The 22229-nt window shown below is 38.7% G+C and overlaps 1 protein-coding gene across 2 annotated transcripts in view; it reads right to left on the bottom strand.

The window, feature by feature from the left end:
* Positions 1-1869: 1869 nt before the first annotated feature.
* Positions 1870-22229, bottom strand: part of GALAK (galacturonic acid kinase) — a 475159-nt gene continuing 454799 nt past the window's right edge. Inside the window, exon 14 of one of the 2 annotated variants that reach the window (XM_089419801.1) lies at positions 1870-2511. In XM_089419801.1, the coding sequence (XP_089275927.1) occupies positions 2273-2511 (239 nt within the window). In that variant the 3' untranslated portion in view covers positions 1870-2272. The remainder of the gene's footprint in view (positions 2512-22229) is intronic. The other variant, XM_089419802.1, reaches the window with a different exon arrangement.

Here is a 22229-nt window from a genome sequence, read left to right as displayed (position 1 = left end):
TTGTACTGAAGAATTGTTGAATAATAAAATCCTCCCTTGCTGCACAGATTTTTCCACATTGGGTTTTTCCAAGGACAGTTGTCCAAAATATCTGTGTCAATGTGTTGATTCTTGTGCATGTGTTTGTTTCTGTATTATGGTGTGATATCTGCAACATAATTTATTTTAATGTTTATTAAAGGAATTTCATAAATAACTTATTGGAAATAAGTAGGCAAAGTAAATCAGATGTTGCAGTGATAGAATTTTCACATCAAAGTTTTGGACCTCTCTCTCTCTCTCATGTTAGGGTTTCTAAAGACTGAAATTGCAGAAGTTGTTGGGGAAGTCGAAGTTGCAGAAGTTGTTGCTGCGGAAGTTGAAGCCGCAGAAGAAGTTGTTGCTGTGGAAGTTGAAGTTGCGGAAGAAGCTATTGGGGAGGTCGAAGTTGTTGGAAGCTGCTAGGTCGAAGTTACTAGAAGTTGCTAGGTCAAAGTTATTGGAAGCTGCTAGTACGATGTTGGTGGAAGTTGCTAAGTCAAAGTTGTTGGACACTGACTTTGAGAAGAAAATGTTCATCAAGAAGGAAAGTTGGCTTGGTCTTGGAGGGTCTTTGTCAAGGGTCTTAGGTCTTGAATTCATCATTTGAAGTTCTATAAGAAGAGTTCTTGTGGGTTTTCCTCTCGAGAGGAGAGGCTTTGGCCTTGGCTTACAAACTACATTTTGCGTTCTCCTCTCATTGATCTTCATTGTTTGGTAGTTGTTCGATGATAAAGAACACTAATAATAATCAAGTGAAAGAAGAAGCCAATCAAATTAAGTAAAAATACATCACAAATAGTTATCAAAGAAAGAGAAATCACCTCATCTAGCTGTCCCTTGATTTCTCAACACTTAGCACATCACTATTGAAGACTAGAAAGTGGAGTTGGGCATTACTCGCACCAATGGCTTTATTATTGGGGGTGTTCTATGCAATAGTAGTCGCAAGCTTCCTACAATTCCCCAACACTTTTAGGCATATCTCAATAATATCAATACAGTAGAGGTTGGCCTCATCATTGCATTGGTTGGTTTTTGCAAGCGTACTAGGAGCATTGCCATAATTGACATTGAAGTTCTTTCACTCAAACTTTATACGATAAGTTCCTGCCAATTTTGTTAACAATTCCCAAGAAAGAGAACCAACAAGGGAATGACAATTTGGAGATTAATGTACTCAAGCTAGAGCTACAAAATGAGGGATGGGCAGGTCAATCCAATAATGATAAGAGTGATCCACTCACCTCGAATCCAATACATTTGTAGTGTAATCTCCTCTTTGGATATTTTTATTACTGTTTTAGTTATGATGATACATTGCTCATTAAGTCATCTAGTTTTAGACTTTGCCTGTCTTTGATTTTGGTTGGACACGTGGCATTTTAGGAGTAAGGCAATATTTGGGGCACTTTTGAGACATAATTTTAACCATGGCAAGTGTGGTGACCACTCTTGTAGCCACTTTGTTTGTAAAAAATGCCCATGTGTAAATATTATATCCATGTATGTAAAATGCTCTTGTAACCCTTTTTCCATAAAAGGGATCACATTAGATGGAATTTATAATATACATGCTGTCATGTTATACAAATTTGCACCTTCACGAAAGAGTTGTGCACATACAGCAACACCTTACTCGGTTCAATTTCATATTCAACTAAGAATGTTGAATGGAAATTTTAAAACAAATTGCTGAAAAGGATGCGTTAGATTTGAGTTGTAGAACAAAGAAATTTCCAATTCGGAATGACAAGTCATGGTAAACACATGGAACTTTTCTAAAAGAACTTGATCAACAAATAAGCATAAAGCCTTGCAACAATTGGCTTCCTCAGAAACGCAAACAGAAACCATAAGTAGGACCCATTATTACATCGACTTCTCCAGATCACTTGCAGAACCAACTCATCCTAATCTCTCAGCTGGCCATAAGGAACATATATAAATAAACCTCAAATGGATTTAACAATATGTAAATCGATCGTTTAACGCTTCTCCCTTTTCATAAGGATGGGCCGTGCAAGTATTTTCGTAATGCACTCCAAAGAGGTGGATCTGAATAGTTGCAATTCAATAATTTATCTTCCAAGTTTTGAAAGACTTGTTACCCAAAGTTTGGGGATCATCTGATAAAAAAAACTTAGCATGAACTCGTGGACGTAAAATATCATACGCCACAAAATTTTACATAAAAACCAATGGTTTCCAGTAAAATACATGAAAGCATGAAGGCCATAGTTAAGGCTATGAATCAAATAATGCAAGCTTTATCTCCTGTTTCACAAATTAAGACAACATTGCCTGCTTGTGAAAATAATTTTGGTTGGACCTTTTTATACTCTTCACGAACAAACAAGGCTGCATCTTCTGCAAGTTTGGCATTAACAAAAGCCACACAACAACCTCGAAATCCCGCCCCACTAAAGCGAGCACCATACACACCTGGTGCCTTCAAAAGAATGTGATAAAGTTGTATTAATGGTTCGCAACCTGCATGATGTGAAATTAAATAAAATAATTAGGTAGCCCATCTCTTGAAAAATAAGAGAAAAAACCTTTGAATTGATCAGTGAGAGTGTAAAAGCATTAGGCTTGTTGCCTTGCAGAATAGATAAACTATCAGGCTAAGTTTAATTATCAGCAATTTGTTATGAAAGGCATAAATATAAAGTGACGTCAACTGATGGTCAATATCTTACTATTAAGATGCAGAGATATAGTAAGATCTATCATGCTAAAATTTAATAATCAACATTATGTAGGCATACGAATATTGTAATATCCACTGATAATGAATATCTTCAAAAGAAACAAAGATAAAGATATAGCGATAGAAGATTCACAATATCAGAAGAGCTAAGAATATGTTGATATGAACTTCGTTGTTAGAAGATGGCACACAAATCCTAAGGCGAGACTTGCCCCATAATGTTAAGGCTTCTATTATATAGCAAGATCTATAAATATGATTGAAATGTATGTGTTTCAACACTGCAAATGGTGTAGAAGGCTGACACTTGAATTCCCTACAAATCTAGAGGAAGCTCTCTCTAAGATCCCATATCTAGAAAGTTTATGGTTGAGAAGAGGCTAATAAGGCTATTAAATTTAAAAGTCAGTGGTTGATTTAACCTCAAAATAGAAAACGGGAGTAGTTTACCCCTGATCCATGATTGATCTTTAACAAATTTTAAAATCTTGAAATTATTATACTTCGTCATATATTATTCTATGGTTAACCCCACCCCCCTTTAAAAACGAGCTAAGAGATTGATATAAATAGACACCAATTACTCCATTTGTATTCATCTCATTCAAGTGAATTCGTTCATTCTTTTGCCTAGGGACACCTATACTATTTTGCTCTACTTGTGAACATTTTCTCTTGATATATGTTAAGTGCGGTTAAATTTCTGCAAGATCTTCTTGCTGGATTAGGGTTTATTAAAGAGATCAACGTAGATCTACTATCTCTTATAATCTCAACAAGAAGTGCACAAACATGAAAATTAGATTCAAGGTATTCAAAGAAGGTGATTTAATGATGGTGCATTTGAGAAAGGAGCATGATCCTAAAGGAATTTACAGCAAGTTGATTGCAAGGAATATAAAACCTTGCTGAACGTAATATTCTAGGGATATTTTTGCCCCAGAGTTTCTATCAGATTCTAGGGTCTTCAATAAACATTTCTTTGCCCATTCAGTAATAACACAAATAATTTTTTTAACAGTATAGTATGATATGAACCAGAACGATATCACTGCTCATTTAACCACATGTAATGCAATAGTTCATCCAACAGTATTTGTAGTTCAGCCAATCAACAAGAAGTCCCAAAATCCAACAGAATGAACCAAAGAGAGCTTATATCCTATCTAAAAATTTCCTGTGTACAAATTCGTAGACAAAAGTAGTGCATAGCTAATAATCCATTGTGAATTTTGGACAAAGGAATTGATGAATATCCTCAGGCCGAATTTGCTACAGGAAGATTAACCAAGGATCATAGAACAAGGGCGAATTCCACAGACTCCTAACCGATTTTGTCCAAGAGGGCCAATTCCACCAACTGCTAACCGATCTGTCCAGGAAGGTGAATTCCACCGACTGCTAACCGATTATGTCCAGGAGGGTGATTTCCACCAACTGCTAACCAATTCTGTCAAGGATTGGCTGATTTCGCCTTCCTAGTTGCCTCAGGAATCTCCTTCTAAACCTGTCTCAGAGTCTGCAATTATCTCAAGAGATTCGGTCTGCACAGACTCTAATCAACACACAAAAAGGCCTCAGGGAGATTCGCACAGAATCCTCAGATTGGTTCAGAAAAATGGCACTGTTCTATTCCAATCTTCATCTCCATTTAGGGAAACCAGTTCTGTTCAACCCTAAACCAATCCTTCACAAGACTTCGGATGAACCCTCCGAGTTTTGCTACAGGAACGTGGACTTTTCTCATAGATTGCGAGTTTGTCAAGGTCAAAGTGGCCTCAAGAACCCTTCTGCACTTATCTCAGCGTGTACAGGGTGACTGCAGTCTGCTACAGGTCGAGGCCTGCCTCCTGAAAAGCCACAGGATAAACCAAGAAGTGATGACCAGCCTTAGAGATATCTTGGCCTCATAACCAGGGTTGCGAGGGAGCACCCCTCGCCCCCCCCCCCCCCCCCCCCCCCCCCCTCACCCTGAATCTTCTCCCAAAGCGCGCTGCGCTTGGGAGCGACATCGGGAGCATGCTCCCTTCAAAAAAATTCACTCCCTAGTTTTTCGAGAATGAACAAGAGAGCGGTCGCTCCCTCACCGCTCCTATTCGCTCCCTGTGGGCGAAAAAGGGGCAATCGTGTGACGCGTTTTAGAGGGAGGGGAGGGGCCAAAAGAAATAAAAGGCCCTCCTCCCCTTCCACAATTCACCATTTGCATATTGTGAGAGGAAGAGAAGGCTTTTGGAATTGGAGCTTGAGTTGAGGAGGAAGATTGAGAGGGTTGCTTGGGAGCTTGAGAAGCTTGCAAGGGAGATTAGAGCTTGGGATTGAAGGAGAGGTAGGATCTAGACTCTAATTGAGCATTTGTGTTTTTTAAATGTTCATTATTAAATGAAAATATTCCCTTCTCTCTTTCCCAATCCCATTCCTCCATTTTATTGTAGGCAATAAACTATAACTCCACTAAAGTTTAAAACTTCAAACATCATGGCTATATGGCTTGCCATTCTCTTGATGTTGGTTCCTTTTTTTGTTATGATGGTGTTAGGGAGTAGAAGGAGGAGTGATGAAGAGGATGAAGAAGTGGGTAGTGGTGGATTTGAAAACCTTGGCGAGGAGGAGTACCTTGGTGAGGAGGATAATGAGAGTAGAGATGATGAGGGCACAAAAGCCAAACCAGACCAAACCCCATTGTGGAAATATGTTTCTAGGCCTACAAGAGGGAAAGGGGGTGGAACCACTAAATTTACATGCCTCCATTGCAAGAACACTTACACAGGTTCATACAACCATGTCAGAAAGCATCTTTGTGGAAAAATGCCATGGGATGGAAATAAACAAACAAGAATCAAAACTTGAGGAAGTTTGTCACAACATCAAAGAGCCAAATACATAAGAGAAGAGAAGGAAGCACAATACAAATCTAAAAGATCAAAGGGTGACTTTGAACATGACACCAGTAGCCCACAATCACATAGACTAAGAACTCCATCAACATCCTCCCATGGCAGTGGATATGGAGGCATAGGAACAAACATCCCTTTAAGGCATAGAACCATATAAAATTTCCTTGATGAAGGGTGTAGGAATGATGTGGATGCAAAAATTTACCACTTTCTCTATGCATGTGGGATACCATTCAATGTTCTTTGCTCACCTTATTGGCATGAAATGGTTTCCGCCATTAATGATGTCCCCAAAGGATACAAGAGCCCTGGGTATGACAAGCCTAGAACCGTGGGACTTGACCATGAAAAAGAGAAAATATCACATGCTTTGGGTAAAACGAAAAATTCTTGGAATGACCATGGGGTATCCATTGTATTTGATCGCTGGACAAATGCAAAAGGCAAGCCATTGATAAGTGTTCTTGTTGTGTCTACTAGTGGTGCAGTCTTCCTTTTAGCATATGATTACTCAGAAAAGTTTAAGACCGCCATCAACATTGCAAATCCATTACTTGAAACAATTGGAAGAATTGGGCCATACAATGTCATCCAAGTCATCATTGATAATGCTTCTAATTGTAAGGCAGCGAAAACAATTATTGAGGATAGATACCCCAACATATTTTGGTTTGGGTGTTTGGTTTAGACAATGAACCTTTTGATGCATGATATTATTAAGAACAAACACCCTCAATACAAATGGATTGGTGATTTGTAAAAGAGAGGCAAAAGAATGATAAAATTTATTACCGATCATAGCAATACCCATGGGTTTTTTTTCAGTCACTCAAGTTTGGAGCTGTTGAAGATTGCGAAGACTAGATTTGCTAGCTATTACGTCACCTTCAGGTGGCTTTTCAAGGTAAGAGAGTCATTGGCTATCATGGTATCAATTATCAAGTCAACACTGGTAGGTATTAATGGCCAAGGCTCCAACCACAGTTGACACGCAAGGTTTTGAAGAGGTGGAGGAGACCACTCTTAATGGTCTGCTTTGGGCATGTGTGAGGGAAGTTTTGCAATACACCAAGCCCATTTATAACATGATAAGTTTTGTAGATACAGATGCACCAATGATTGGGGAGGTGTATGAGCAGATGAATAACATGTTGGGGAAAATAAAACATATTGTTCAGCAAAAAGGTCCCAACTTGTATGATATTATTCACAATTTTGTGTGTGCACGGTGGGGTAAACTTAACGTTCCACTACATGCCTTGGCGTATATTCTTATGCCAAAGTACTACTCTCCATCTTGGTTGGGAAAACTTGCACCTAGGGGTAGGGTTAGGGCCAAACCCCATACATATCCAGAGGTACAAAATGGGTATATGATAACATTCGACAAGCTTGTCCCTGACAAGGAGGAGTGTGCTAGATTGCGTATTGAATTAGGCAGATATTTCACTAGCATTGAAGTGTTTGGTTCTTTGCATGCAATGGAAGATAGGGGCGAATTTGATGCTGTCACATGGTGGAACACGTACGGTGGCCAGGGACTTTTGGCAAAATTGGCAAAAAAAGTGCTTTCATAGGTTGTAAATACTTCTTCTGCAGAGAGGTGTTGGAGCACCTATAGCTTCATCCATAATGTGAGAAGAAACAGATTCAATGAAAACCGAGCAGAAAACTTGGTTTATGTACACTACAACTTGAGGTTGTTGAGTCATTATTGTGAGCGGGCTTGTGATGATACATCATATACAACTTGGAACAACATCCCAAAGGAAGATAATTTAGAGGATGACACTCTACATCTAAAAGAATTGGAAACAAAAATTTTGAAAGATGATGATGAATCAAAAACCATGCCACCCCCATCATCCAGTAGCAGTGCTCGAGTTCCACAATCTTTTCCTTTGTTGTCGCCACCTCCATCTACATCCTCACGTGGAGGTCATGTGCCTTCTAGTTCTAGTGATCTGACTATGCGGGAAGAGACTCCTAGTAAACTGCCATGACCTTCTTAGAAATTAGATATTTCGCGTGGCAAGGGCCGCATGAAGTAGTAGATAATATATTTACTTCTCTTTTCTAGTTTCTAGTAGTTTTTCTAACTGTCCACATTGTTGACCACTCCGTGTCAACTACCCTATAGCAGTACACTTTTTCGCGAAGGGATTCATGTTCAAGCACTTAGATCACCCTGGATTCACCAGTCATCAGTTTGTCAAAGTTATAAACCCATTGTGCAATTTGTAATGTAAATGATCTTAGTATGACCATAAATGTATGTAACAACCTAGGTAAGCCTACTATTTTGGTGACGATTTCCAACCTAGGAGGTTTTTCATCTCACTGATTCATTTATGTTTCTAAACACGGATGATCGACAAAGTTTTTCCCTCCAACCTCACCCCAAAGCTAGGGTGGATTTTGTCATCAAGATCTTAGGTAAGTCCCAGTGTTCTAATCGAGTCTTCTGTAAAAGTGATTTGAGAATAATTTTAGCTAATTGGCTAAATTATTTTATTACAAATCACGTGGTCCACTAGATCATCTAGAATTGCAGAATTGGGTAAAAATAATTGAGGGTCTATAACGATTGGGTTTTCTCCCTTTGAGGGTTGAAATGTAATTATCTTATGTAAATAATATTTTAGCCATGATGCTAAAATATTAGAGGGTTTGAGAAAATTATTAATCCCCTCATATGTCAATTAATTAAATTTTCTAGCAAAAAATAATTAAAAATCCTAAGCCAAAAATTTAATTAATTAGAGTCAAATTTAAGTATTAGGAAAAATAAATTCTCCAAAATAAAAAAATTTGTGGGTTCTAGATAAATTAATTTTGGAGGTCCCCTACCAAGGGAATATCAGTGTTGTTAAAATCGCGATAAAATCGCGATTTTATCGTAAAAGCGCGATTTTTTCATTTAGCCGATTCAAATCGCGATTTTTTACATAAAAATCGCCACCTTTTTTTTATAACGATTTTTATCGAAAAAATCGCGATTTTTTGAAAAAATCGCGATTTTTTCAATAAAAATCGTGGAGGGCGCGGGCAGCGGGGTTTTATATGGGAAAATCGATTTTTTTTTAATTCATTCAGCAGTCCGCGCAGAGGAGGAGGAGAAGAAGTGAGGGAGAGGGTTGCCGTCGGTTGTGGGAGCGAATCGAAGCGATTTTAGGAGGAATCCAAGCCAAGATCGCCAATTTGTCCATAAACCAGGTATGTAGATTAATTTTTTTTTGTTTTGGTTCTATAAAAACTTTGTTTTTCATTGTTTTTAAAGAATTTTTGGAAATTTTTCATTGATTTGGGATGGGTTATTTGTTATGACTATGAGAACCAATTTTTTATTTTTATTTTCTCATTTTCTTTAAACATTGTTTATTTTTTTTTATTTTTCATTGTTTTTTGGCATTTGGTTGGGTAACTTGGGTTTAGAAATTGGGATTTTGGAAATAATTAGCTTGTAATTTTGCAAATGCTAAATTGTAATTTGTATTTACTATTATCATTTATGTAATCCTAAATTCCTATTTCCTAATCCTTATTTTTCCATAGGTTTGCAAATTCAAAATTCAAAAACAAACATGCCAAGGAAATTGGATCCTTTCTGGGAATATGGTGACCCTAAAACTCCGAATGATAGACAAAACTTGTATTGCAAGTTGTGTGGAAAGGAAATATTCGGGGGGGTGTACAGGTTGAAGTTCCACCTTGCACAAATCCCTGGACGTGATGTGGGGCCCTGTCTAAAGACAAATGCTGAAATTATCCAAAAAGCCATGAGAGCATTGGGAGAATTAGAGCACACTAGAGACGCCAAAGAAGAACTCAAAAGGCAACTAAAAAGGTCAGCTGAAGGAAGTGGGCCAAGTGGCACAAGTTCTACTGCAGCGTCAGTCAATCCGGTAGCTGCATCATCATATTTTGTTCCTCGAACCACACCTGGTTCACAACCAACTATTGGTTCAATGCTAAAAAGAACTGAAAAAGAAAAAGCTGACAAGTTGATGACAAAATTTCTCCTCTGGAGTGATATTCCTTTCAGCATTATAAGGAATAATCCATTTTTCCAACCTACTGTTGATGCTATTGCCAGTGTTGGCCCGGGGTACAAACTCCCTTCTCTTCATGATTTCAGAGGCCGACTTCTTCAAGATGAAAAGCGTGACTGCACCCAAAGATTGGAGGATTTTAGGGCATCATGGGCACAAACAGGATGCACTGTTATGTCAGATGGTTGGACTGACCAAAAGGGGAGAACCCTTATAAACTTCTTGGTTAGTTGTCCCTTGGGGACTATGTTTATCAAATCTGTTGATGCAACTCATCAAATCAAAGATGCAAAAACTTTATGTGATTTGCTGGATGTGTTTATTTTGGAGGTGGGTGCAGAAAATGTTGTCCAAGTCATAACGGACAATGCTGCAAATTATGTTGCTGCTGGTAGAATGCTTATGGACAGGCATCCTACTTTATTTTGGACACCTTGTGCTGCCCATTGTATTGATTTGATGTTAGAGGACATTGGGAAAATTCCCTTTGTCAAAGAGGTTGTTGACTCATCAAAAAACATCACAAAATTTATTTACAATCACACATCTGTGCTTAGCTTGATGAGAAAATGCACCAACAACAAAGAGTTGGTGCGCCCCGCCATTACACGGTTTGCGACGAGTTTCATATCTCTTCAATCCCTCTTGAATTCTATGTGGGATTTGAAGAGAATGTTTCTTTCAGAGGAGTGGCGTGCTTCGTCAATGAGCCGCAAACCAGAAGGAGAGGCCGTCTGCAGACTAGTTTCATACCAGGAAGACTTCTGGGTGGGAGTGCAGGAGGTGTGCGCTGTTACAGAACCTTTGGTAAAGGTTCTTCGGTTGGTTGATGCTGAGAAGCCCGCAATGGGCTATTTGTATGAAGCCATGGATAGGGCCAAAGAAGCCATTCGGTCCTACTATGATGACAAGGGAGATGATGGGTTCCAGAGACAACTCCTTCTATGGAACGTCATTGATGAGCGATGGAACAACACACTCCATCGTCCCATTCATGCTGCTGGCCTTTTCCTGAACCCTGCATTTTCTTATGCATGTGGGTTTAATTTTGATGTTGAGGTCGTGGAAGGATTATTAACCTGTGTCCAGAAGATGGTGAGAACTCCAGAAGAACGTATGGAGGTCTCTAGACAAATTGAGCAATATAAGTTGTCAGCTGGCACATTTGGCTTTGAGATGGCTGTCATTGATAGGACGGTTAAAATGCCAGGTATTTTTTAGTTTGTAGTATGTACTTTGTAACTTTGTTTCAAATTTCATTGTTTCTTCAAATTCCATTTTTTTCTTATGTTTATTTAAAATTTTCTTTGTAATTTTGTTGTAGACGCATGGTGGAAGATGTATGGTGGCAGAGTACCCCTTTTGCAAAATCTTGCCGTGCGCATCCTCAGCCAAACATGCAGCTCCTCAAGATGTGAGCGCAATTGGAGTGTATTTGAAAAAATACACAACAAGAAGCGCAATAGGTTAACACTTAAACATTTAAAATATTGCAAATTTCCAAATAAATTTTTGAATTCATTAAAGTTTTAAACAATATTTTTTTTATAATATTAATTATTAATTTATTATTTCATGAACTTTGTACAGGTTGGAGTCCCATAGACTTAATGACATGGTCTATGTCTACTACAATCTTCGATTGTGGGTGAAACAACTAGAGAAGACACCTGATACGGAAGCCATCTCATTGGATGGGATTGACACCACTGCTGAATGGAGGGTTGAGACCGAGAGGCCTCTCATGGATCCCACTGAGGATTGGTTAGTGCAGGATGAGGGGGAGGAGGAGGGGGAGGAGGAGGAGGAGCAGGAGCAGGAGCAGGAGGAGTTGGAGGAGCAGGAGGAGGAGGTGACACCGCCTACCCGGGCTACCCGGGCTACCACTACCACCAGTAGAGGACGTGGTCTCCGTCCACCTCAGCCTCCTGTAGCTGCTACTACTAGTTCTTCAGCTTCTAGAGCACGTCAGACTCCACTGCCATTTCCACCACCACAGGCACCAGCTTCTACATCTAGAGGGAAAGAGAAAGTTGTGCCATTTTCTCGCAAGAGGGGCAGAGGAAATCAATAGGATTAGACTTTCATTTTATTGTATATGACATTATGACATGATGAGATACATTATCATATTTTTTGTTGATATTTTGAGGCTGAGTTGGACTTGGGACTCAGGACTTACTATTCAGGACATGATTCAATGTTATGTGTGATTTTAGCGCTAGAAATGATATTAAACATCTTATATATTAGTTTTTTTATCATATTTATGTGTCAATGTATTTATTTTATGTTGTAGATGGTTTAGATATTAAAAAAATTGAAAAAAATTGAAAAAAAATGAATATTTTTGTGCCAAACGATTTTTTCCCGCTTTTTTCCGATTTTTTCCCGATTTTAACGATTTTTTCCGCTTTTTTCCCGGCGCCGATTAAATCCCGATCGCGATGTGTGCAACACTGGGGAATATTGAAAGTTTCAAGAAATTTTGGACCTTAGCTTTTGTGGTTAAGTCAACGTCAATTTTTTGAGGAAATTAGCTCAATATTATTAAAAAGGCATTAAAAGAGAAATTCGAAAATTCTTCTTCTTCAAAAAAAAAAATTCAACGGTGGAGATTAAAAGATAATTAAATCTTTATCAACGGTCGAGATTATTTTAACGGGGATCAATCCAACTAGCTATTTCGATAATTTAACTATAAATTAGAAGCCATTTGCTTTTCAAATCATCCGATCTTTGTATCATGTACTAGCTCTTGAAGCTCTCTTGTAATTTTTCTGGAATAATAATAACGCAAAGTCTTTGGGGTTGTCATTGATGGTGGCGTTTCTCCCACTTTTTATGGTAATACTATTCCTAATGCTCTGCTGAAATATATTTTAGAAGTTGTTGATTATTAGCCTTCGTGGAATAACTTATTGCATAGGTATCTTGCATAGGTTATTAGATCTAAGATAGTATTTTAATTCAATTAAATTAGCAAGTATCTCTAATTTTTTAGGATTATAGTATTCTTTTATATCTCTATCGATCTGACAATTTGATTTGAGTGTGCAGAGATCTCTTATATTCAAGAACTTGGTCGTGAGGGGAAGCCCACTCCCAAGGCATAAGATCTGAAGAGCTTTCTTGATTGAAATCCCAGGATTTACCTAATGAAGTTTATTTTCGAGGGTTTCTTGGCTAGTGCCTCATTTAAAATTATTTATCTTTTATATACTGAGTTTAATTGATAGATCTGGCTAGGAAGGGCTTGATTCTACAAATATAGGAGTGGAGTTGGACTCATACTCCTCAAATCTAATAAATCTATATCCTAATTGTATAGATCTGAAATAAAATTTTAATTTTCTAATTCCTTTGGGCTTTGGGTTTTAATTTTATTTCTGTATATACTTTGGGATCTGGGTATTTTAATTTTTTTATTTGTGCAGGTGGAGATCTAAGCTTATTCAAGAAAAGTGTTGGGGTTTGAGATAGATCTAGGCCTTGGAGGGCAAGATCTAATCTCAATTTTTTTTTCAAGGCCAAATAATTCAAGATTATTCAGTGAATAAAAAAAGATCTGAGGTTGATATATTTTTCTGAAGTTGGGCAAAACCTTTTTTAAGGCCTTAGAGGCCTCACACAAGCCCTAAAAGGCCCTCCAAATCCCTTGCCGCAGCTCCTTTCAGCCTCCAAAGCCCTCTCTGCTCCCCTTTTCCCTCCTCCGCTCCTCATCTTCCCTGCCACGGCTCCCTCTTCCCTTCCACTGCCTATAGTAGCCTCATTATCCCTGCCGTGCCTCCCTTCTCCTCTCGGCCCTCACCTCTTTTCCCTCCTCCTCCGCTCAGCCGTTCCTTACCTCCTTTCTCCTTCTCAACACCCTTCCAGCCCATTGTCATTGCCTCATTCGTCCACCAGCCTCTGCTTTTGCCTCGCTGTCCCTATCTCCTTGCTGTTTCCTCATCCTTGACCTTGTAACAGACCTTTAAGGCCTTGATCTCATAGGCAACAGGTCTTAGGGTCTCTTCCCAGACTTGGCCGTGGGCTTCCAGCTCCTTTTTCCTTGCCTCCTCTGCCATTTTTCCTCTCTTATCCCTTTATTGCAACTTTCAGTCACTGCTAAATATCATTGGGTTTTCTAAACTAATTGCAGCATTCTTTGAAGATAAATTTTGATGTCTGCAAGTACTTACTTCATTGGAAAGGTTCTGAGCTAGAAGATTAGCCACTTATCAAGCATAAGGGCCACTGGTTTGCCATTTTTTCCCTCTCAAACCCTCATTGCATTCTTACAATTCTTTGATCTCTTGATAGCTGTGATTCTCAAATTTGTTTAAGAGACATAATTCAATTCATTGAAGCTCTAAAATATTGAATTGCATTAACCAAGTAACCATTTATTGGGCATATTTCATAAATCTTTTCATGACTGTTTACTTTCTAAAAGAAGCACCTAGGGCATGATATGCATCATTGTTTACTTTCTGCCTTGAATAAACTCATATAAAGAGCTACAATTTAATAGTTCTGGACTGTTCTGAGCATATTTGTCATTGGAATACCTCACTGCTGTCATAAACTCATCTGCTGCTCCTCTAACATTGGTAATTTACTGCTGTACTAATTAGCATAAATGATCCACTGCTGTAATAAGTTAGCTTACTATTGTTTGTTTATGCTAAGATCTGAAATCATAACAGTAATATCTTATTCCATTCTTAAATTGGATTTTAGTAGTGGACTGTCATATATTAAATCACAACGGTCTAATCCTTGGTGACTGACATATTTGTGACATTTGGAATTCCTTTGAATATTTGGCATAAGTTCTCTCTGGTCTTGATAACCTTGTTTGGCATGATGCCACTTATTTCTCACTGTTAAAAATGGGAAAGCATCCTGAATAAGTACATAACTAAAGCATTTGCTCTCACTGTCTCAACTGGCATCGTTTCATTAAGTAGTTTCTGAAGTACCCTGGCAGTTTGCATTTCACATAACAAAGGTTGCATCCATTGTGTCATCTCATTGATTTATGAGCAGCTTCTGATTCACTTGCAAGTTTCATTTATACTTGTCAATTGTTCTTATCTAATTGATATCTCTTTAAAGTGCAAACACTCGTTACATTTAAATTGCAAGTTATTTTCTGCTCATCTTACATCTTCCATGCTAACATTTGTCTTGCAACATTACTTATCGTGCAACTTGAAATATTACGTTTTGGAAGTGTTACATCTTTATTGATCATTGTTTTTAAGGCACTGGTCCTTATGTGTTTATCTGGCTTTGACTTACTGATCTAATTGAGATTCATCTTGTGAGCATATCCATTGATCATCTCATAATCACACTTGTCAACTAATCCTTAATTCAAGTTACGGAAATAAGTAATTGCCTTGCCCTTATTCTCCTAGGACTTGTTATTCCAACAAGTTTTCCCTCATCATCTTCTTTAGGGACTACCCCCTTGACTTAGCTAGGAGAGAGTCTAAACGGAGTGAGTAGGGATCAGAGTGACAGCCCCTACTCTAAGCGTTGCGCCTTAGGTATACACTTTAGGTGACAATAGACATTTTCATATTTATTATGATATTTTTTGTAAACAATATATGACAATTTAAGTTTGAATTTTGAAGTTGGCAAATATAACTCATTGGTAATGAATTATGAATATGATCCTTCATGAAAGTTGAAAGTTGAAACATTTCATTTCATGTTAGATATTCTTTGTTATCATTTGGATACTTGGTAATGGTAATGGTTACAAGTACAAGTTACAACTTTAGTGATCAATGATGATAAATGGAATTTTGAAAGCTTGAAACTTTAAGATTGATGAATCATGAGACTCGGTATGTTGTATGTTACTAACTTTTGGATGTGGTTGATAAATATTATAACTTCTAGATGATTGGTGTTATATGGTTCAATACATGTTTGTATGCTTTTTATATCTAATTCATCATTCTACATGCTTTTGTTGACATATATGCATCAAAATATATATAAATATTTATTATATAAAAATTCGCTTCCGATTCGCTCTCGAACCAAGAGTTTTTGAAAATGTCATTCCCTGCTCCTGCTTTGCTTGGGAGCAGGACGAAATTGGGAGTGGGGAGCGACATTTTCAAAAGCTCCTGGTTTGGGAGCGAATTGTCAGCAAATTTTTATCACTCCTCCTCCTCACCAAGGTACTCCTCTCCAGGGGTTTCAAATCCACCACTACCCACTTCTTCATCCTCTTCATCACTCGTCCTTCTTCTGCTCTCTAACACCATCATAACAAAAAAAGGAACCAACATTAAGAGAATGCCAAGCCATATAGCCGTGATGTTTGAAGTTTTGAACCTTGGTGGAGTTATAGTTTCTTGCCTGCAATAAAATGAAGGAATGGGAATGGGAAAGAGAGAAGAGAACATTTTCATTTAACAATGAACATATAAAAACACTAACGCCAGATTAGAGTCTAGATCCTACCTCTTTGGCCTTCAATCCCAAGCTCCAATCTCCCTTGAAAGCTTCTTAGGCTCCCAAGGAACCCTCTCAATCTTCCTCCTCAACTCAAACTCCAATTCCAAAATCCCTTTCTTGCTCTCACAATATGCAAATGGTGAATTGTGGGAGGGGAGGAGGGCCTTTTATTTCTTTTGGCCCCTCCCCTCCCTCCAAAAATCTGCCACGTGAATGTGCCTTTTTCACCCACCAGGAGTGAACGAGAGTAATCAGGGAGCGGTCACTCCCTCGTTTGCTCCAAAAAAACCAGGGAGCAGATTTTTTTTAAGGTAACGTGCTTCGGGAGTGGATTTGGGGGAGGGGGGCTCCCCCGCAACCTTGGATGCCACTTGTTCAACAACGGGCTAATCAACATATGAAATATTGGTGTTGACTGGATATTGTTCCTGCATGCCAGTTTGTCTCATGTTCCTTTCTTCTCTTGTTGCTGCAATTAAATTCTCTTTGTTTATGCAATCCTTGTCCCGAGGGCTAGAATTTATTGTGACTTCAGCTGGTTTGTTATGTGTAGCTCTAATGAGCTTCTCCTTGAGCATAGATTTGGGGACAAAATATATCTGATCTTTGTAGAAGATGATTTCATCTTCCACCTTATACCTATCATCATGAATGAGTCCATCCAATATTTCACAAGCAAATTTATTCTTGGAGTACTCTACTGAGAGATGGGATCTCCAATCTCTGAAGAATGTGTCATGTTCCACATGCCTGACCTCACTAGATTGTAAATTGTTACATTTAGTTCTACACGCTAACATGCAAGTGACTTATCCTTGTTTGGGTATGATCTCCATTTGTTGGGCTATGACAATGCAGGGAACACCATTGGTCATTCGTCTCATAACTTCCTTGCTGCCCTTTTGGTCTGAGAATTCCATTTCCATCATTTGGTAGTTCATGACAATTCTTCCGAGTGAGTACTACCACTGAAATCCCAACACCATATTAGTATCTGCAAATTCTATCACATAAAAATTATTAGTAAGCGTATACTTACCAAGAGTAATGCTCAATTGTGGAACTACCTAGGTGCATGCCATATGATACCCATCAGTTGCCCTCACTTCGAAGCCCTCAAATCCTTGGATGGGGATGCCTCTCTATACCACTACGGTTGCATCAATAAAGTTGCATTAGAGGAAATTTCAGCCTAAAAGTGCCCGTGAAATTTTCATATACATAATATGTAAACCATTCAAAATCCTTTAAATTTGAAAAGTGGTACATGCAAATATTTTTGAGGGAAAATAAAAAAACTACTTTTCTTAATTGTATTTTTGGTTTACCTCCTTATAGGTTTACTCAAATTTCAAGTGTAGACACTTTTTGGATGCAGAATTAAATTTGGCATCCAATGAGTACCTACACTTAAAATTTGAGTAAACCTATAAGGAGATAAGCCAAAAATACAATAGAAAAAAGTAGTTTTCTTCTTTTCCCTCGAAAATTCATAATTCTTATTTTATTATTTTCCTTAGGAGGCCACTTTTAGGCTGAAATTTCCTCTAATGTATTTTTCTCCACCATCTATCAATGCTATGACATGTTTCCCTTGTATAGCACCCTTGATTTTGAATGTGTGATATTTAGGAGCTCCTGAGAGAGTGGTGATAGTACCTCCTTCAATTCTCAGAAGTGGCTTCCTCGCTGCTTTTAGGGGTGGTGCTTATTCATAGATGCTAAAATCCCTGCTTGGTGGCTACGTTGTATCTCTCACTGTCGCTATCAGGAAATACTTCATTGTAGTGAATATTACCTTTTCCTTGTGAAAATTCGGCTAACCCTGAATCCTATTGCAACAACTGATGTTATTTCTTCTATTTGTTAATTTAATTAAACAAATTATTTGTTGTGTGCTACGGCAAATATCAAAACAAATACACTGCAACCTTCACAAAACAAATACTGTGGAAGAAATAAAAACTCTGGAAGAAATAGATGCACACACACAATATGACACTGTTATTTTTGGACTAAGTCCCCGGAAAAACCCAACTCGGGAAAACTGGTGCAGTAGCTTGGGGTTTTAATATTATGCAGTAGTGAAAATTCGAGTACAAACTATGGATGCCCAAATAGGCTATCCAAACAGGAAAACTGGCAAAAATAACTAGTGAGGAAAATTCCTCACTCCATAGGCAATCCAACACTGACCTCAGCTCAAAACCGAGTCGTCCCTTGCTACCTCTGTGCAGTTTCTGCGTTAGCCTATGTAGTCACTGTGTCCCTCTAGCTCGGAACTGCATCACCTCTCACTGTCTCGTCAGTTGCTGTCTGGGAAACTGATTCCCCTGGCCTCTAGAACCTCTATCCAACTCTCACATTGAGTCTCGACTTCTCCCTAGCAAAACGAAATCTCCTCTAGAGGCCTTTGTGCTGCCTCTTTATGGCAATCACTGCTTCTCTGCAATGTACTCGCCAGAACTGGAAGAGCTTCCTCCGGCCTCACTATCTTTGCCCCTCTCTCACTACACTTCAATCTCACTGAATCACCTCCAGCAACTGAATGACGCCACTCTAGAGATCAATTTCCCAGGAAAATCGAATGCTCAATTGATTTGAATTTTGGTGTGTCTTCTCCAAGCCCCATCGACTTCTTCTTATAATCCTCCAACGAAACTTCAACGACCACAATTAAATCTTAATCAATGGCTAGGATTAACTAGAAATCGATCCATGTACTTTTCCAGAACATTCTCACCATGACTTAATTAATTCTGATTAATTAATCATATTTCCTAAGTTTAGACTTAGGAAATATTAAAAACTGACTAATAAATCTAATTAAGTCGTCTTTAGGCAGAATTTCCATAAACAATTCCTGGGTATTGGAAAATACATGTATTCTAGCCTCTCCACCAAATCTCATGGCTAGAACACATCCGATGCTACAAAAAATAACACTCCCTCTTAGCGAGGAATGTGTTCTAGCTGCAACCCACTGAAACAACACCCTATCTCTACACATCTCTTGTCACACTGCTGCTACCTACCAAACCACTGCACAACTCTGATATGTGCTGCATCTGTGCTGCAGCTGACTGAACTAATAAATCTAATTATGTTGTCTCTAGGTGGAATTTCCAGAAACAATTTCTGGGTATTAGAGAATACATGTATTCTAGCCTGTCCATCAAATCTCGTGGCTAGAACACATCCGATGCTACAAAAACTAACATTCCCAAACATTGGTGACCTGGTTCCCATAGCTCTTTGCAAGTGAAACAAAGCTTATTTCTTCCAAGCTCGTTTCAAGTTTCTTCATCTAACCGATCATTCTTGGTTTCGTTGTCCTCAGATATTGTCTTTCCCTTGTCTTTTGGAAGGACTGGTGGCATGGGTGGAGCCTTCACTTTTGGTCATGCACCTCCCATATCTTGAGTCTTCTTCATGGCATCTGATAGGGTTGCAGGATTGAATACCTTAACCCAACCCTATAGTGGTTCGGCTAATCCTTCTGAGAAGAGCATGATTAGTCTTTCTTCGACTATGTCTATAACCATGACTGTAGGCCATTCGAATTTTGTGATATACTCCTCATTCGATCTACTCTGCTTGAGTTGTGCTAGCTCTCTAAAGGGTATATTTGGGTTCCTCTGATCAAATGTATCTATCAATCTCTGCGTAAAGTCTACATAAGATGCGATGTTTGCATGTCCCAACGTAACCATTCCATGATACCACCAATGATGTGCTTCTCATTCTAGGTGTAGCGTGGCAAATTGAATAACATATGTTTCTTACATGGGATTAAGTCAGAAATAGGTGTCCAACTTTTGCACCCAAGCACTTGCTGGGCATTTTGATGACCCATCAAAAGAGGGGATGGACAACTTTCCTACCTTGCACATCAAATCCAAATTTCATTGTTCCCCGAGTCTATTCTGGCATCTGATATTGCTGTATTCTGGGAAGGTTAGGGTTGCTTGAGTGTTCTCTTCTAGTGCTGCATACTCCCGAAAGTAGTCATCAAAGAGTCTATTTGTCTTTGCAACTTCTTGGGTCGCTATCTGTTGATGGTTTAAAAATTGAGGGAGTAAGGGTTTGTGACTCCTTCCACCGGTTGCCTTGTTGTGTTTTAGGAACAACATTGGAGAAACCGAGGTTATGGTTGTTGTTTCCTTTAGTACCAACCACCTGCGTTCAACCCACCGTTACCAAGATTATTTATGGCTTGGACAATCACCTGAGCCATCTGTTGCTGCCCTTTCAGTAGCAAGTTGGTCATTTGCTGCTGTTGTTGGAGTATTGCATTTGTAGGGCACCTGGACCTTGTTCCCCTTGCCCTATTCTATCCCCATAGCTAGCTGATGCGTTTTCCTCTTTCTTCTTATAGTTACGTCGCTCATATCTTCTGGAAACATACAAGGTTCATGCACTCACAAGGTGGAAGGATGCTCAACTCTGATACCACCGTAATATTCTAGGGAGATTTTTGCTCCAAGCTTTCTCTTAGATTCTAGGGTTTTCAATAAACATTCCTTTTCCCATTTAGTAATAAGAAAATAATTCTTTTAACAATCCAGTATGATATGAACCATAATGATATCACTGCTCATTTATGTTGGAAAATCAGAAAGGCAGTAAATATTTTCTTGATCTTGATAATTACTTGTGATGTTTCTTATTATTATGATTCTTTATATCTTCTTTCTTTAGTTCATCAAGCAATTACCAAAAGCAACAACACATAAAACAATGGACACAAGATGTAGGCACATGCCAGGGAAAACCCCCCCTCGAGGGGAAAACCCAGTCAAAGTAATTCTTCCTTTCAATAGTATTCTTTGAGACTCTTCATCCTAGACCAAGACCAAACCTTCCCTCCACACCAAGTCAGCCTCCAGAAGTTTGACCTCTTCCCAACAACTTCGACTATGCAACAACTTGTAGCAACTAACAGCTTCCGGCAACAGTCCAACTTGGAAGACTTCGATCTCCCAATCTAGAGCACAAAACAGAGAGAGACCAACACCAAAATTTTGATTTTCCTTGTCTCCATAGACTCACCCAAACTCACATTCACTTTGGCTTCCCGACAATAAACTTTCCCAGTAACAAGAGAACTTTGCACTTCTACCCAACAACAAGATATTTTCGCAGTTCTACCAATTAGAGAGAATTTAAACTTGATGAGAAGTGATACTCCAAATTAGTTTGATGTCCTTTTTATAGGCTTCTTGTGGGGTCGAATAGGGTCTTAAGCCGACTTGATCTTCCCTTAGGCCGACATGGTGTGGAGGTTCCATAATTCATATTTGACTCAATACTTAACTTTTTTACATGATTCAAAAGCCCAAGAAGAGTCCCTTTAAATGTACAATAATTCTATAGACTCAGAATAAATCCTAGAAGTCCTGAATGGGGACTTTGACCTAAAACATGGTGACCCAAGCATGAAACCCATGCTTTAATAAGTCACAATAACAATAATAAAAAATATTTTCTTTATTCTTTTGGCAAGTACATTACATGATGACTTAAGTACATTATTGAAGACCAAACATAGTGGTATTTTCCAACACTCCCACTTAACTAGGGAGGTATTCATAATGTACAAATACAATGGAAGATCTCAAACTATATGAACCATGAAGAACTTTAGGCACCGCAATGCCATGGAATAGATTCCTAACCAGGGCAATCTATCCAACTAGTCACTCAACAATTTAGGCACCGCAATGCCATGGACTAGATTCCTGACCAAGGCAATCTATCCAAGTGGGACTAAGATGGACTCAAGCTTTCAACCCCTCTAGGTACCATTAGGCTTACTTGCTAACCATCAACCCAAAAATCCAGGTGTGTATCCAAAACAAAGCTCTTTGATCAACACCACCTTTCCAACTTCTAGACATCAACACAATGTGCCGGCCAGATGTCCTTCGAGGCAATGCTTCACTCACAAAGCCTCAACACCCCTTGATCCAGTAGATCAAGAATAACCAATCTCTCCCAATCAAACTGATTGGTAACCAACATGCTATCAAATCCTTCGAGAGATTCACCTGTACAAACACAACACCAATCAATAATATACTTTCA

The sequence above is a fragment of the Pinus tabuliformis genome, chromosome 4_1 (genome assembly GCF_031772625.1).
Source record: "Pinus tabuliformis cultivar Carrire ecotype Pingquan chromosome 4_1, CPIR1, whole genome shotgun sequence".
Lineage (NCBI taxonomy): Eukaryota > Viridiplantae > Streptophyta > Pinopsida > Pinales > Pinaceae > Pinus > Pinus tabuliformis.
This window is presented reverse-complemented; position numbering and strand designations above follow the sequence as displayed.